Here is a 15535-nt window from a genome sequence, read left to right on the forward strand (position 1 = left end):
GGGCCTGCCTGGGCCCTTTGTCCACTCTCTCTGCTGAGGTCAAACTTTCCTGCCCTGGACCCAGGAGGCCAAGCCACGGCAGGCTGCCCTCCCAGGCCAACCTCCGGTCACCGGCTCTGGCTTAATCCCTCACCCGGGCCCAGGCCTTGGAACTGATGAGTCAACGCCAGTCAGCTCTGGACAAACACCCCCACCTCCTGGCCCTGGGGTCCCTGCTCCACTCCCTCCCAGCTCATCCTGTTCCCGAGACAGGGCCCAGCCTCTGCTGGTCCAAGGATGACTCGGAACAGCCCTGTCCCACAGAACTTCCTGCAATGATAGAAATGGTCTGTATTTCAAAGGAGGCATGAGCCACACATAGCCACTGAACACTTGAAATGTGGCTTGTGAAGCAGGCTGTTTCATTTTGCTGTTTAGACTATATTTATTATTTATATAAGTAGACGACATGTTCAGATCCATTTAATTAATTTAATTAGCACACTGGGTAGGTAGAGAATCAGCCTGGGCCCAGGAATGGAGAAGTGGACGACCTGGAACCCTGGCCTCTCCCCAAGGCAGGGGAAACTTGGGGGTGGTGCTGGCTGGGCAGCCAGGGCCTCAGGGACTGAGCTGGAGGAGGGGTCCCTGGGGATCTGTTGAAGAGGCCAAGCTTAGCTTTTGGTGCCTGTGGCTGCCCCCAACTCAACCTGCCAGACTCCTTGGTCTGACCCCAGCTTGGTGGGCAGAGTCAGGACCCAAGCTGACCTCTGGATGTTGCAGTGCTGGCTGCAGCACCGTGGTCCAGCCTCCTTCATCCCTCCTGGACCTCTGACCACTGCATCGCAGCCCTGACTCTCCCTCTGCCCGTCCCTACTCCCTGGTACTATTCGGACTCACATGGGGGGCTGGCATCACAACTGATCTGCTGAAAGGCAATAGTGACACGTCCTGCCTTCAACCCAGAGGAGTCGGAGGCCATAGCTGTCCTGGCCCAGGTCCCCCTGAATGCAGAGCTTGAGTGCAGGATCTTTGCCTTTGGCGGTGACCTCAGGTCACAGGGGCAGGGGATGGGAAGGGTGCACCAGGGGTGGCAAACCAACCCAGGGTGCAGTCGCAAGCTGGGCCCTGCTGTGGGCTGATGGTGGCCCCCTAAAGAAGACAAGTCCAAGAACTAACTCCCTGCAACCTGGGAATGTGAATTTATTTGGGAAAAGGGTCTATTAGATGTAATTAAACAAAAGAGGTCATCCTGGATTTAGAGTTAGCCCTGCATCCAACGATAGGGGTCATTATAAGAGAAAGGCAGAAAGAGATTGGAGACAAGGACACACCAGAAGAGAAGGCCATGGGATGCCCCAATGAAGAGAGATGGAGCGATGCGGTTTAAGGATGGAGGAAGGGGCCACAAGCCAAGGAACCCAGGCTCCAGAAGCTGGAAAAGGGAAGGAAATGGAGTCTTCCTTCAGAGCCTCCAGAAGAAGCTAGCTCTGTGGATACCTGGGCTGTAGCCCAGTGAGACTGATTTCAGGTTCTGACCTCCACAGCTGTATGATGATAAATTTGTGTTGTTTTTTAAGCCACTAAGTGTGTGGTAATCGGTTACAGCAGCAGTGGGACGCTCATACACGACGGTTCCTTCTTACTGCCCCCCAGGGGACCTTGTCCTCAGTCATCAAGGCGACTTTGGGCCCCAGGAAGGTCATGGGCAGAGGTTGGAGAGTAGGGGGCATTAAGCACACTCACGTTGTTGTGCAACCATCACCACCATCCACAACTTTTTCCTCTTGCAAACTGAAACTGTGCACCCACTAAACATTAACTCCCCCTGCCCCTGGCAGCCACCTTTCCACTTCCTGTCTCTGTGAACTTGATGACTTAGGTACTGCGTATGAGTGGGATGTCACAACGTTCGTCCTTCTGTGTCTGGCTTCTTTCACTGAGCGTATCTTGAAGGTTCAACCATGATGAATCTTTTTTAAGGTGGAATAATTTCCATATCACCCCCATTTTAAAGGAGACACTGCAGCCACATACACTGCAGAGATGCTGGAAGGTGGCAGGGCCAAAACTCACACGCAGGCTGACCTGACGCCAGCACTCACCACTTTGCCATTCCGCCCCTTACTCTGGGGCATCTGACCTTTGCTCTTGTTCCCCCCCCTCCTCTCTGAGAACTCCTGGGGCTCAGAGGCTTTTACTCACCTTTGGACACTGACTCCACATTCAGTGCCTGGTGGAATCCCAAAGCATGCGTGTGTTGTGTGTGTGTGTGTGTGTGTGTGAGTGACTGGACTTGGGGGTGGGATGGGGGTGGGTGGGGCCTGGCTGTGCAACCTTCTGAGTCAGACTGCCGCAGACTCAGCATCCACTAAATCCAAGCTGCCCAATGACCAGGACCACTGCATAGAGTTGTGCAGGCTACAACATGCTCACCTTGCCAATGACCCTGTTGGCCCTTAAGGTTCCCAAAATCTAGGAGGTCTCTGAGCTCCGCTCTTAGGAGGAGGAAGAAGGAGCACGATTAGAAGCAGGCCCTGGGACAAATGAGATGTGGTGCAGAAAGCAGACTGAGGGTTGCCGGGGTGGGGGGAGGGAGGAAGAAGTGACTGCTTGATGGGTACTAGTTTTCTTTCCGGGTGATGAAAATGTTCTGGAAGTAGGCAGTGGTGATGGATGCACAACTTTGTGAATATATTAAAAGCTACTGAATTTTTAAAAGTGGTTAAAACTGGTAATTTTTATATTATGTGTATTTTATCACAATAAAAAATGCCCCACTCTCTCTAGCTTCAGTGCCTTCCCAGGGCCTTTATGCATTCTAGGGCCCAGATCAAGGGCCACTTGTACCCCCACCAGGGTCTAGACCCCTGGACCTTCTCACTCCCATCCCCCTCCTCACCTCGACAGTGTCACACTGAGCTTTCCAACTGAGGACATTTCCCTGCAGGCTGCCTTCCAGGGGCATCTGTGCTTGGATTGGGCCCAGTGTTTTACTCAAATAAATGCATTTCTAATGGCTGAATTTCCTGTGGTAATGGTCCATTTGCAAGGGAGATATTCAAAGATGCAGGGTGGTTTCTGGAGTCTTCCAAACCCACTTACCAAAAGGCAGCTGTGGCTTGGTCATTCCTGCAGGGCAGGTAGGAAGCAGCAGATAGAGGATGAAGGTCCTGCCCCTGAGACTGACTTCATGCCCCTAATGTTCCCATGGAGTCAGCTCATCTTTTTGGTACCTCAGTCCCGAGCCAGGATGCCTGCCTGGATATTTTTGCAGCTCAGGCTGGGAAATCACATCTTCCTGGGATTCCAGCTGCAGCCCTGGGGGAAGAAGTTCCTTAGTAGCTGTGTGACCTAGGGCAAGTTACCCAACCTCTCTGTGTCTTAGTTTCTTTGTCTTTAAAATTAGGATTAACAGAGTTTTCACCTTAAAAGGTTTTTTTTTTGTTTCGTTTTGTTTTGCTTTAATTTAGGTATAATCAGATAACATAAAATTAATCATTTTAATGTGTACAACTCAGTGGCATTTAGTGCATTCAGAGTGTTGTGCAACCAGTCTCTGTGGAGTGCCAAAACATTTTCATCACTACAGAGATTATTTTCGAGGACTAAATGTGTGAATGTTTGTAAAGCCTTAGACCTGTGCCTGGTACAGCCTGCGTCAAGTAAGGGCTCAATAAATGGCAGGAATGATTGGTAGTAGAACAGTGTTGGTTATAGGAAGCACCTGGCAGGTGCTGTTACTAATTTTCTTTGGCTGTAGAAGGAGGGAATTAGGCTCTCCCTCCCCTCCCAGCCCCATTTTCCACTTTGAGCTCTCTACCCCTGCAGTTGTCGCACCCCCTCCCCCAACCAGTAGTGTCCTCCCCGGTTGTGGGAGGGGCGGCGCTGACTGTAGCCGGGAGACCTGAAGCCTCCCCGCAGTCTCAGGGTCTCTCCTTTGCTCCTCTTGGCTTTTCTTGGATCCCTCTCTACCTGCATCTCTGGTGCCCGCTCCAGCTCCCCCAAGCTGTCACCTGTGGCAAAGGAGACATGTGTAGGGGTGGCCAGGAAGATTCTGCCCTGGTGGAAGAGAGTAATGGGAGTGGAGCACAACCACATCTGGGAGGAGCTCTTATGAACAGACCTCCCCCACTTCTGAGCGCACCTCCTCCCTCCCAGGGCCGGCGTTCACTCCAAGATCCTGGGATCCCCAAGCGCTGGGAATGACCTGCGATCTGCCAGCCAGCACTACCAGACGTGTCCACTTAGAAGAACCAGCTTGTTAAATAAGCACATTCTCAGGCTCTTTGAGAGGTGCCCTGGAATCTGCATTTCAACACGCATCCTGCTGAGGGGAGTCTTAGGAGCTGGAGAGCTTGGGATAGACTGTTCCCTCCTATTCTTTCCGGAGTAAACATCCCGCTCTATGGTTACTTTATGCCAAGTCAATACCTTTCGTGCTGTAACAACAGCCGACAGTGTGTGAATACTCGCTAACGCCCTGCACTGACGCCCAGGAAGAGTTTCTTTGGTGAACCCTGGGTACAGCGAAACATCCCTGGAGGCTCATCTCCCCCGACAATTCCCCTTCGTGACGACCCAGGAGCCATGGGCTGTCGTTTGCTGCCACCTTGTGGCAGATATGGGAACTGTGCGCTCCATTTCCATCCTTGAGAACCTTAATCGAGAAAACGCACTGAGCTCCTACTGTGCGCCAGGTCCCCAGTAAGATGCTGCAGGGCGGGACAGATGCAGTCTGTAACCTTCACAGAGTTCACAGTCTCCTAGGTCAGACCTACAAATAAATAAAATGAATGGATAAATAAGATGATTACAGAGTGTGACACATGCTAGGAAGGAAGCAAACGGGCTGGTTACCACGAGGTGCAACAATATATTTGCTAAACGGAGCGTTGTCTGTCTCCCTGTTCATCGTCTCCCTGCTCAGGACTGTGGGCCACGTAAGGACATGCCTACTTTTTGAGTCCCTCTTGCAAATGGGTGAAGTCACCCAGTCCTGCTCATAGTAGGTACTCAGTAAATGTCGAATGAATGAATACACGGATGACAAGAGTGCCCAGAGCCAGCTTCTTGGCTCCTCCAGGCCGAACAGATGGGCAGAGGGCAGGGAGGGCTATGGAAGGGAGGCTGGGTCTTCGGGATCCTGGGAGGGCTGGAAGGGTTTGCCTGTGAGCTAAAGTGAGGATAATGGGCAAACGTCACCCTCCCAGGAGAGCTCCAGTCCACCCTGTTTTTAACCGTACCCTCCCTCTGCTCGCTTTTGAACCCCTTCCCTGTTTATTTTTTTCACCTTAGCATTTTCCCCTGTCTCACATAGCGCCATATATTTGCCTTATACTCCACGAAAGCAAAGATTTTTACCTGTTTTGTTCACTGAAGACTCTAGCGCCTGAAAAGACCTGACGTTTAGCAGGGGCTCTATAAACACACGCAAAGTGAATGAGAGAGGAACGGCCCGGCTTGGGGCAGGACCAAGTGGGCTCTGGGGCGTGGCCAGGGGAGCGACCTGACTCAGAGCCCAGGTGGAGGAAGTTGACCCGAGTTAGGGAAGGGGCTAAACGTGAACTGTATTGGGGCAAAGGGGCTGGGCGGGGCAAAGGTTCACCGGAGGGCAGAGCTACACTGGGGGTGGAGGCTTGTGGCGGAATCTTCCTGGGGTTTGGCCACCCCCGATGCTGGGTGCCCTAGGGATGCGACCCTAGGTAGGCGGGGCCTGCATAAGGCGTGGCCAGTCTGGAGGACGGGATGGGATGGGGGTGTGGTCAAACAAGGACGCACAAAGTGAAAGGAGGGGCTAAGACTGGGGTAGGGCCAGTCCGGGGCGGGGCCAGTCCAGGGCCGGGTAAATCTGGGCGGGGCCGTGGCTGGGCGGGGGTGGGGCCAGGCCAGGATCTCTGCTGTCCTGGGTCCTGGAGCGCTCCCGCCTGTCAGGGATCGCTCCGGTCCCGCAGGCCCCTCCCTGACCCTCCCGGTCTCAGGGTATGCAGGATCGGACGCCCCAGGTTCGGTGACCGCGTTTGCACTCCTCCCCAGGCGCTGTGCTCACGGCCAGGAGGCCGTAAGGGACCCTGGCGGGCTCAGCTCCGTGTTGTCCCGGAGCTGCGTCCCAGGAGACTCCGAGGCCGAGGGTGAGCAGAGCTGCTGGGGGCGTGTGCATGCAAGCGTGTGTATATGTGTTCATCGGTGTGTGTGCATGTGTGTGGACGTCTGTGAGCTTCAGGGGAATTGTGTGGGAGCGTGGAGTTGGCTAAGTCCGTGCTCCAGGGAGCTAGGTGTTTGTGCAAAGTTGAATGCATGCGCAGTGCATGTGAAAGGGCAGTCCCGTGTGGGAGAGGAGTTGTGCATGTGTGGGCATGTGATAGAGGCAGTGAGTGTGAAATCTGGTGAAGACTGTGTATGTCAGGGTGTCTTGGAGGAAAATGGGAAGGCAGGTACAATGATTCTTGGGACTGCAGTGTCAGGACGTCCGCGCGAGCTGTGTGGTTCGTGGGTGTGAACTATGGGAGTGTAAGAATTGCGAATGTCTGTGTTGTCATGTGGGTGGCTTTATGGGGGTTTCCAGGTCCCTCAGAGTGAAGAGGTGGGGATGGAGGAAAGTTAGAGGTACTGATTGCTCCTGAAGAGCGAATGTGGTCTGGGGCAGTGGGTCGGTGTTGGGGGCCTGGCCTGAAGCAATTTGGGGATCACCTCGCCTCCTTTGCTTTGACGGCTGGGGATATGTGTGGGTGGGGCCAGAGTGTGTGGGCCTGCCCCTTGCGTGGGGGAGCAGTGGGCAGGATTCCTGCTTCTCTTGGAGGGAGCTGCTACCTCACCAGTCTCTCTCACCCAGGCTCTGTGCTCACTCCTGCCTGGGTGGCTTCCGCTTGTATTCCTGCAAGAACATGGTGCAGAAGTACCAGTCTCCTGTCCGCATCTACAAGTACCCATTCGAGCTGGTCATGGCGGTGAGTGACCCCTGACCTTGGGGCACTTGGAGGGATACAGGAGGCCAGCTATGATGGGAGGGAGAGAGAGCCCCTCAGATCCCCAGATCAGAAGGAATTAATGAGCTACTCTGCTGACCTGGTGGGTCCAACTTCTAATTACAACCCCTCTGCTTCACCATCCCACCTTCCACCACAACTTATAGGACCCTTGCCCACTGACTAAACACAAGGTCTTTTTTCTTTTCCTCGTTGAAGCTTATCTCTTCTCTCGTCTACATCTCCTTCAACAGAAAATAAGGATATCAGGCGCCAAGCCACTGCTGTCATTCTGTGTAATGGTTATAACAATAATAGTAATCATGGTATATATACTAATGGTGATGACGGCAGCAGCCATTCACTGCGCATTTGCAGTGCTAACTCTTTACATAGTTTCATGTAATTCCCAATAACTTCCCCCTATTTTAATTTATTCCCCCCACACTTTTATTTTTCCCACACATACATTTATTTATTTATTTTCCCATTGTACTTTTATTTATATTTTTCCCCACACTTTATTTATTTATTCCCCCCACTTTTATTTATTTATTTTCTCCACACATTTATTTATTTATTTATCCCACCCTTCCAATAGCTCTTATTAGTTCATTTTACTGCCACTAAAGTGAAGCTTGGATGGGTGAAGGGATGAGCTTAAGCTCTGTGGCCAGGCTCAGATCCACCCAGGGAACTACAGAGCTGAGGAGTTTAACCACAAGACCCCCCAGTGTCCTCCCTCTGCTCACATACCCCTTCCCGTCATTTCAAGGAAGCTGAGACCAGAGTGGGCTGGGGTGGACAGGAAGGGTCTGGGAACATTTGCTGGCTCCCAGGCCCTTGGCCTCCTGGATCAGTGCACCGAGGGGCAGGTGCTGCGCACAGGCAGACATGGGTTTCCTACTTGATGCCATCACTTTGCCTGTTGGAGCTTCCCTCCCGGTAAAAGAAGGGCAATGCTATGGGGTTGTAGTGCAGAGTAAATGAGTGCCTGGTGCCTCTGGCTTAGTGCCTGACATACACTAGGTGCTCACTAAATGCGTCTGTCCATGTTGTTACACCACATGGTATTATAAATGACCTCAAAGTGTTAAGGAATATCAGAATCCACCCCCATCCTCCTCATCAACTCCCTGGCTGCTTAATCCTAGCCTTCTATCCGAGGACTTCCATAGTTTCCATCCGAGATTGACGGCTCTGTGTGTGTGTGTCCTGCCCCAACTTATTCTATGAATCTGCCTGCATATGTGTTTATAGTCACATAAGGGATTAAAAAGCATGTTGTGCTATTATGTGTAGATGGTTCCAGGTCAGGAAAGAAGCAGGAGCAGGCCTGGGGTCATATTGACAAGCTGGGTTTCCTCGGACAAGTTACTTAACTTCTCTGAGCCTACACTTTTTGTCTCTAAAATGGGGATTGCATAGTTTCCAAATCTGGGCATCTGCTGTGGATTAAATTAGTCAATACACGTAAAGCTCCCAGTACAGGGTCTGGCATAGACCAAATGCTATTACTGGTATTATTACTGTTATTGTCATTGTTGCCTGTGGCCGTGGGACTTTCCTTCACTTGAATGGAAGAGGGACACCAGGGGATGATGAAGAGACCTCGGGATGTGCAGTCAGAATTGCTTGGTCTGTGTTGTTGCCTGGCTGTGCTCTGGCTATATGTTTTTGGAAAGTCACTGAATTTCTCTGAGCTTCCGTTTTTTATTTGTGAAATAGGATTGGTTATATGTGCCTCATAAATTTGTAATTAGGATTGAAGGTAATTATAGTGTGTGTTTGTTGGGGCGGCAGGTGCCCAGCACAGGGCCTGGTCTATACTTAGCAGACTAAGTATAAATAATCATCCTCTGTCTAAGGCTCCAGGTGGCTTACGTATTCTAAGACTCTAGGACTCATTCATTCATTCATTTACGCAATAGAAGAGAGACACTGTCTCTACCTTTCTGGGGCAATCCAGCGCCCAGAAAGCTGCACAGCCATGAAGCTGAGACAAGTAAGTATAGAATGGTAAACTACTAAATTTTTATTATTGCATGGGCTTAATGAACATAAATTTAACTTAGTATGTTTAGGATTCTCAAAAAAAAATTGCAATCATTGCACTTTAAAATAAAACACACCCGCTAATATAGCAATTAAGGCTGTACTAATTAATAGGACTGTTGGACTATCTGAAGCATGTTGTGTAAGCTTCAAGTTCCATTATCAAAGGCAGGAGGACTCCGTTTACTCCTCCAGCTGTTAACAGTCTCTAGGTGTTGGTGGATAAATGCTCGTGGGTACATCAGGATGCAAAGTTTTTCAGATGTTTATTATCTGCTTTGTGCTAATTTGTCATCCGAATTTTTCAAATATGATATCACCTTCTCTCCATATAGTCCTTCTCGGTGAAAGGGCCCCAAACTGCCCCCAGCATCACCCACAAAGCCACTTTGCCGACTGTTTACAAAACATCATTGTCCCCAGAATAGCTGCATAACTCAACATAACTTGCTCGCTGTGTGGGCACAAAAGGGGTTTTCTGCACTTAATGTTGGTCTTTGTTTCTCAGCTAAACACTTGCCCTCAGTGTAGGTCAGATGCCAGGGAAGTTTCAGATGAACTCAGCTATTCTGACCACATCCGAGTGACCAGACGAGCTGGCCTTTTGGTTTTTCTGTTTAGCAAAACTGACTTGAGAATCAAAGTGTCCCTTTGCTTCTTCAGAAACCCACAAAACCACTGAAGTCCACAAACCACTGAAATTGGATTCACGGGAAGGGTTATAAAATAGCGCCAAGGCAACCTTTCTAGATCCAGCCTAACATTTTTTAAAAAATGATTTTTCTTCTTTATTTCAAAAATGTAACTAATCCAATGAATGAATGGGTGTCTCTCTCCTTGGGCCAAATTCCTTGATGTGATTTTTGTTTCGGAAGGGTGGAATTCTAGGGATCTTTGCTTTCTCCTTTCGTGACAGCATTCTGTATTATTGGGTTCAGAACAATGAGCTTGTATTATCTTGTTAAACAGAGGAAAACAATTAAGACAACAGAGGCAACTGCGTATCCAAGATTGGAGAGGATCCTGGTCCCTTTGAATGTGGGGTCCCAGAAAGTGGCGGGTCTTGGTGGAGATCCCAGTATGTAGAAAACAAAGACTGTGGCCTGTGGCCTGTGGTCACTTGAGCCCTGGAGGCCTCCCTCTGGTCAGCCTATAACCCATTGTGAATGATTCCTAGGTTATCTGGGCTTTTCTCCGGTATGAGTGGAGGTTATGAGCCAGATCCTCCAGGATGGGTCCCTGCTCCAGTTTCTTCATTGGTGAAATGGGGGTAATAAGGACCCCTGGGGAAGGGAGGGTATAGCTCAGTGGTAAAGCATGTGCTTAGCATGCACAAGGTCCTAGGTTCAATCCCTGGTACCTCTGTAAGGGAGAAAAAAAAAAAAAAAAGCCCCTGTTCCTCACGGAGTTGATGAGAGGACTAAGTGAAGGGACATGGGTACCTGGACAGAGCCTGGCATGTTGTTTAATGCTTGTGAAATATCACTCAGGTTTATTACTATTATTTATTGTTTTAACAGCTTTTTTGAGCTATAACTCACATACCATACAATTCACCCATTTACAGAATACAAGTCAGTGTACTGTACAGAGTTGTGCAACCATCACCACTGTCAGTTTTAGAACATTATCATCACCCCCAAAAGAAACCCAACACCCTTTAGTCATCAACTCCTGATCTCCCCCATCCTGCCTGACCCTAGACAATCACAAATCTTCTCTTTGTCCATAGATTTGCCCATTTTGGACATTTCAGATAAATGGAATCATACAATATGTAGCCTTTCATGACCGGCTTCTCTCACTTAGCAAAGTATTTTCAAGGCTCATCCAGATTGTAGCATCTATCATACTTCGTCCCTTTTTATGGCTGAGTAACATTCATGTTGTGTGGATAGATCACGTTCGTTTATCCGTTCATCAGTTGATGGGCATTTAGGTCGTTTCCCACTGGGGGCTATTATGAATAACACTGCTATGAACACGGATACACAAGTTTGTGTGGACATACTCCTTCCAAAGAAACCCCTGCTGTGAATGGTGGTGGTTACTTGGCAGATTTAGGTAGATTCTATTTTAAATTTTATTTAACAAATACGTACACAGCACCTGTGAGGTCCCAGGCACTGTTCTGAGCCCCTTTGAATATTAAATCATGTGCTTCTCAGAACCACCCCATGAGTTGGGTTCAGTGGGTAAGCCCCATTATACAGATGAGGAGACTGAGGCACAGGAAGGATAAATGGATTTACCCAATGCCACCAAGTGAACACATGGCAGGTGGGGATTTAACCGCAGGAGGTTCAGATCCAGAATTTACATTCCCAAGCATGAGCTCTGCTGTTTCTTGGGGCTGCAGATCTGAAGCTATTGGGGGTGGCATCTGGACTGAGTAAGTGGTCCCACTGGGGCAGTTATCATCAGGACTGTGTCTGGAATGCTTACACCCCATCAGGACCTCACAAAGGGGAGCAGAGCCAGCCCTTCAGGCCAGCTCAGAGGCAGGTACTTGTATAGCATCCTCAGCTGCCGCAGAAGAGGAAACTGAGGCTTAAAGAGATTAAGGAGACTGTCCTTTAGTCTGTGTATTTGTTTGCTAGGGCTGTGTAACAAAGCACCACAACTGGGTGGCTTAGAACTGCTTCCCAGTTCTTGAGGCCAGAAGTCCGAGATCCAGGTGCCGGCATGGTCGTGTTCCCTCTGAAGGCGCTGGGGAAGGATCTGTTTCAGGCTTCTCTCCTAGCTTCTGGGGTTCCTTTGTGGCAGCATAACTCCAACCTTCACATGGTATATTCCCTATACATGTGTGACTCTGTGTCCAAATTTCCCCTTTTCATCAGGACACTAGTCATATTGGATTTATAAGGACTCCCTGATGACCTCATTTTAACTTGATTACCTATAGAAAGACCACGTTTCCTAACCTATAATGAAAAAGAATGTATATATGTATAACTGAATCACTGTGCTGTACACCAGAAACTAACACAACATTGTAAATCAACTGCACTTCAATTAAAGAAAAAAAGGACAATATTTCCAAATGAGGTCACATTCTGAGGACCCCGAAGTTAGATCTTCAGTATAGCTCTTTTGGGGGACACAGTTCAGCCCCTAACTCTCAGTCAATGGCACCATTGGTAAATGGCAGAGATTTAAATTTGGGGAATCTGACCCCATAGCCTGAGCTCACAGCCAGACACCCCAGATTCTGGTTCTGATGATCAGTAAACATCTGTGTGCCAGTGGCCGAGGTGGCTTCAGGAATGACCTGGTGGCCTCTTGTATGTCTGCTGCTCAGGGGTCCCTGTGGGGCTCAAGGCCCTGTGGCTTCGGGTCATCTCAGATTCTGCAGACCTTAAGAAGGAAGAGGACGGGGAATAGAATTTCCTAAGCAGTCAGCTGTTTATGCGGAGGAGGGGTTATAGAGGTGAGGGCTGAAGACAGCAATTAAGTGTTAAAATATTTAAAGACCTGGACTTTTGTATTGATAAACAGCTTGTAATTTAGCAAATGGGTTATTAGTAAGGAGCACTCTGAAGGTAAATCTTGCAGCCCAGGCCAACGGCAGTCACCACTGGAAGTGTTGTTATGGACGTAGTTTTAACAAAGCAGCAGGGGGCCTTATTTAAATGAGTTTAAATTAGTTCCCTGGAGCCTGTCATCTGATCCTGTTGCTAACAGATTAAGGGAAGCAACATTTTCCACCCTGAATTGCTTACAGAGCCCTGATGGGCTCTTATCTGGGCGAGGAGCATGGAGGTGATCCACTGCCCAGCAAAGTAACCTTGATTTCGGAGGGATTTCATCATTTTATGCATGTGTTGATTTACGCACGTATGCATTCCATAAATACTGATCGAGTTTCCATGGTATGCTGAGCACAGTGCCAGGGGCAGGGGGTGCAAAATAGGTGATTCTTGGCGCTTTTTGAAATGCATCATTATTCTGTTAATTTGCTTGCTTACTTGTTTGTATGGGATTTGCTAATTTCTTTGTTTATATGGGTCTTTTTCTTTAAATTAAGCTTCAGAAAGGTGGAGACTGAGTCTGTCCTGTTCTCTTCTGTCTTGACCTGGTTCTCCTGACATCCCTTCCTGTCCTCAAAGAGCGTGTAGTGTGTGTGTGTGTTTGTGTGTGTGCACATGAGAGAGAGAGAGAGAGAGAGAGAGAGAGAGAGAGAGAGAGAGAGGAGAGAGAGAGAGAGAGAGAGAGAGGGTCCAGGCAATGCCATATAGCATGATTTGTAATGGGGGAAGAAAGAACAGAGTATGAGAGGAACACAGAGAAGGGCCCAAGGTCACCAGTCAAAGGTCTTTCAAGTCAGCCAGGCTGAGCCTTCCTGGGGTGGGGTGGGGGAGCACCTCCCTTCTCCCCACCCTCCCCCTGCCCCGTGTGCAAAGGCCCATGCGGCAGAACTTGTCTCTCTGAAGAAATAAATGTGGCTTCGTTGGGTCCCTGTGAGTGGCTGGCGGGGTCAGTTCATTTCTTCGAGGCTTTTGGAAGCTTTGGAAGGTTTTAAGCAGGGGAGTGACATGATCAGATTTGGGGTTTAGGAGGATTTTCTGGCTGCCATATGGAAAGTGGATTGGAGGGGGAATTTCCATCCTGGAGGTGGGAGGAGCATGGGGAAGCAGAGGTAGCGAAGGCCCGGTGCATTCCTGGGATGCTTGGAGAATCTAAAATAGCATTTCCCTCCCATCAAGATCCTGACATAGCACTAACTGTCAAGATGCTCGGGGCTGGCCTCAATGACTATCTGTCTTTCCCTGAACCATCAGGGTCTCAGCTGATCACGGAGGTCTGTGGGCACGGGGCATGTTCAGAGACGGAGAGTTCTCCTGCCCCACACCCCATGAGTGGGTAAGAAGCCACAGCAGATTTTTGTGCAGTCCCTGGGCCGGGCAGATTGGGCTGCTTGCTGGCCCAGTGCCAGAGAAGCCAGGTGTTCTGATGGCATGATGTCACGAGGAGGAAACCAGGTCCCAGCCAGGCGAAGGGAGGTCCTGTCATATGAGAAGGGACCAGAAGCAAGAATGAACAGTAACCAGGCCCTGATAACTGTGCCCTGTGCTGCAGCCTCAGGACAAGGAACTTGTGAAAAACAGACAAGACTGTTCCCCTGCACCTTGTTCATTGCCCAGTAGCTGTGGATGCACTGCTGTCATGACCACAAAGGGGAATTACTCAGACATTTACTCGCCTGTGCATGAGCACCTTCCAGAACCTCACTCTCCACAGGGGGACATGAACAGCGATACTCAGACACAGGTCACCCCCAGGCTGTGTGCCTCCCATAGTGTGCCCGTGGGTGTAGATGGAAGCCCACTCACACTGAGATAAGGAGTCTGTTCTGCTCAGCCTGCTTTTCCATATATAGACACAACAATGGTTGAACTTCCTGTTTTCTTTCCCCCAAACTGCCCCTTCCTTCCTTCCATCCCTCATTCAGCAAATATTGGCTAGGTGTCTACAGTGTCCCAGGTGTGGTACAAGGGCACTAGGGAATCCAGCGGGAAGAAAACAGACATAGAGACGGAGGTGTTGACTATAAACAAATAAACACAGATATGATGCCCAAGCCAAATCATGATCTGGTAGGGCTATAAACCATCTAGAAGATGGCTTACCTCTTTTTTAAAAAAAATTGTGGTAACATATACATAATGCAAAACTTACCATTTAACAATTTTTAGGTGTTCAGTTCAGTGGCATTAAGTGCATTCACATCAGTTATACAGTCATCCATCTCCACAATTTTTTCATCCTTCCAAACTGAAATTCTGTCCCCATTAAACAGTAACTCCCCGATCTCCCCCTCCCCTAGCCCCTGGCAACCACCATACTACTTTCTGTCTCTATGATTTTGACTACTCTAGGGACCTCATATGAGTGGAGTCATACAGTATTTGTCCTTTTGTATCTGTCTTCTTTCACTGAGCATCATGTTTTCGAGGTTCAGCCACACTGTAGTATGTATTGGTGTTTCATTCATTTTCATGGCTGCATAATATTCCACCATATGGCTGGACCATATTTTGTTTATCCATTCATTCTCAATGGACATTTGGGTTGTTTCCACTTTTTGGCTATTGTGGATAATGTTTCTGTATACATGGATGTACAAATATCAATACAAGTTCCTGGTGGTTTACTCTTGTCTAAAACAAATCTACTGTGTGGTGTCTGGCACTGTGCTAAATGCCTGACACACCTTATCTCCCTTTAATCTCTATAGCCACCCTTACAAAGTCAGCAGCATCATCATCCTCTTTTCTTTCTGAGGAAACTGAGTCTCAGTGAGGTCACCCCGCTGGCAAGTGGTAGAGGGAGGATCCAAACCCTGTGCTTTATCTCTGCTGTTCCACTGCCTCTCACCCTTGCCCCCTCACGTATCTGGGTGCCCCTGCTGCAGGGTCCTTCTGACCCTCCATCTCCATCTTTTGTCTCCTGAGCTGGCTTTGACTAGAACAGCAGCAGGTTTTCCAGTTATAGGGCCATGTGGGTGCAGCTGTTTCTATAGATTGTATAAAGCA

General features: G+C 49.2%; 1 protein-coding gene across 1 annotated transcript in view; it reads left to right on the forward strand.

Moving 5' to 3' along the window:
- Nucleotides 1–5872: 5872 nt before the first annotated feature.
- SEC14L5 (SEC14 like lipid binding 5) overlaps nucleotides 5873–15535 on the forward strand; it is a 39347-nt gene continuing 29684 nt past the window's right edge. The window contains exons 1-2 of the mRNA XM_006190051.3: nucleotides 5873–6110; nucleotides 6812–6926. Coding sequence (XP_006190113.2) covers nucleotides 6864–6926 — 63 coding nt within the window. The 5' untranslated portion in view covers nucleotides 5873–6110; nucleotides 6812–6863. The remainder of the gene's footprint in view (nucleotides 6111–6811; nucleotides 6927–15535) is intronic.

Source organism: Camelus ferus, chromosome 18 (genome assembly GCF_009834535.1).
Source record: "Camelus ferus isolate YT-003-E chromosome 18, BCGSAC_Cfer_1.0, whole genome shotgun sequence".
NCBI classification, from domain to species: Eukaryota; Metazoa; Chordata; class Mammalia; order Artiodactyla; family Camelidae; genus Camelus; species Camelus ferus.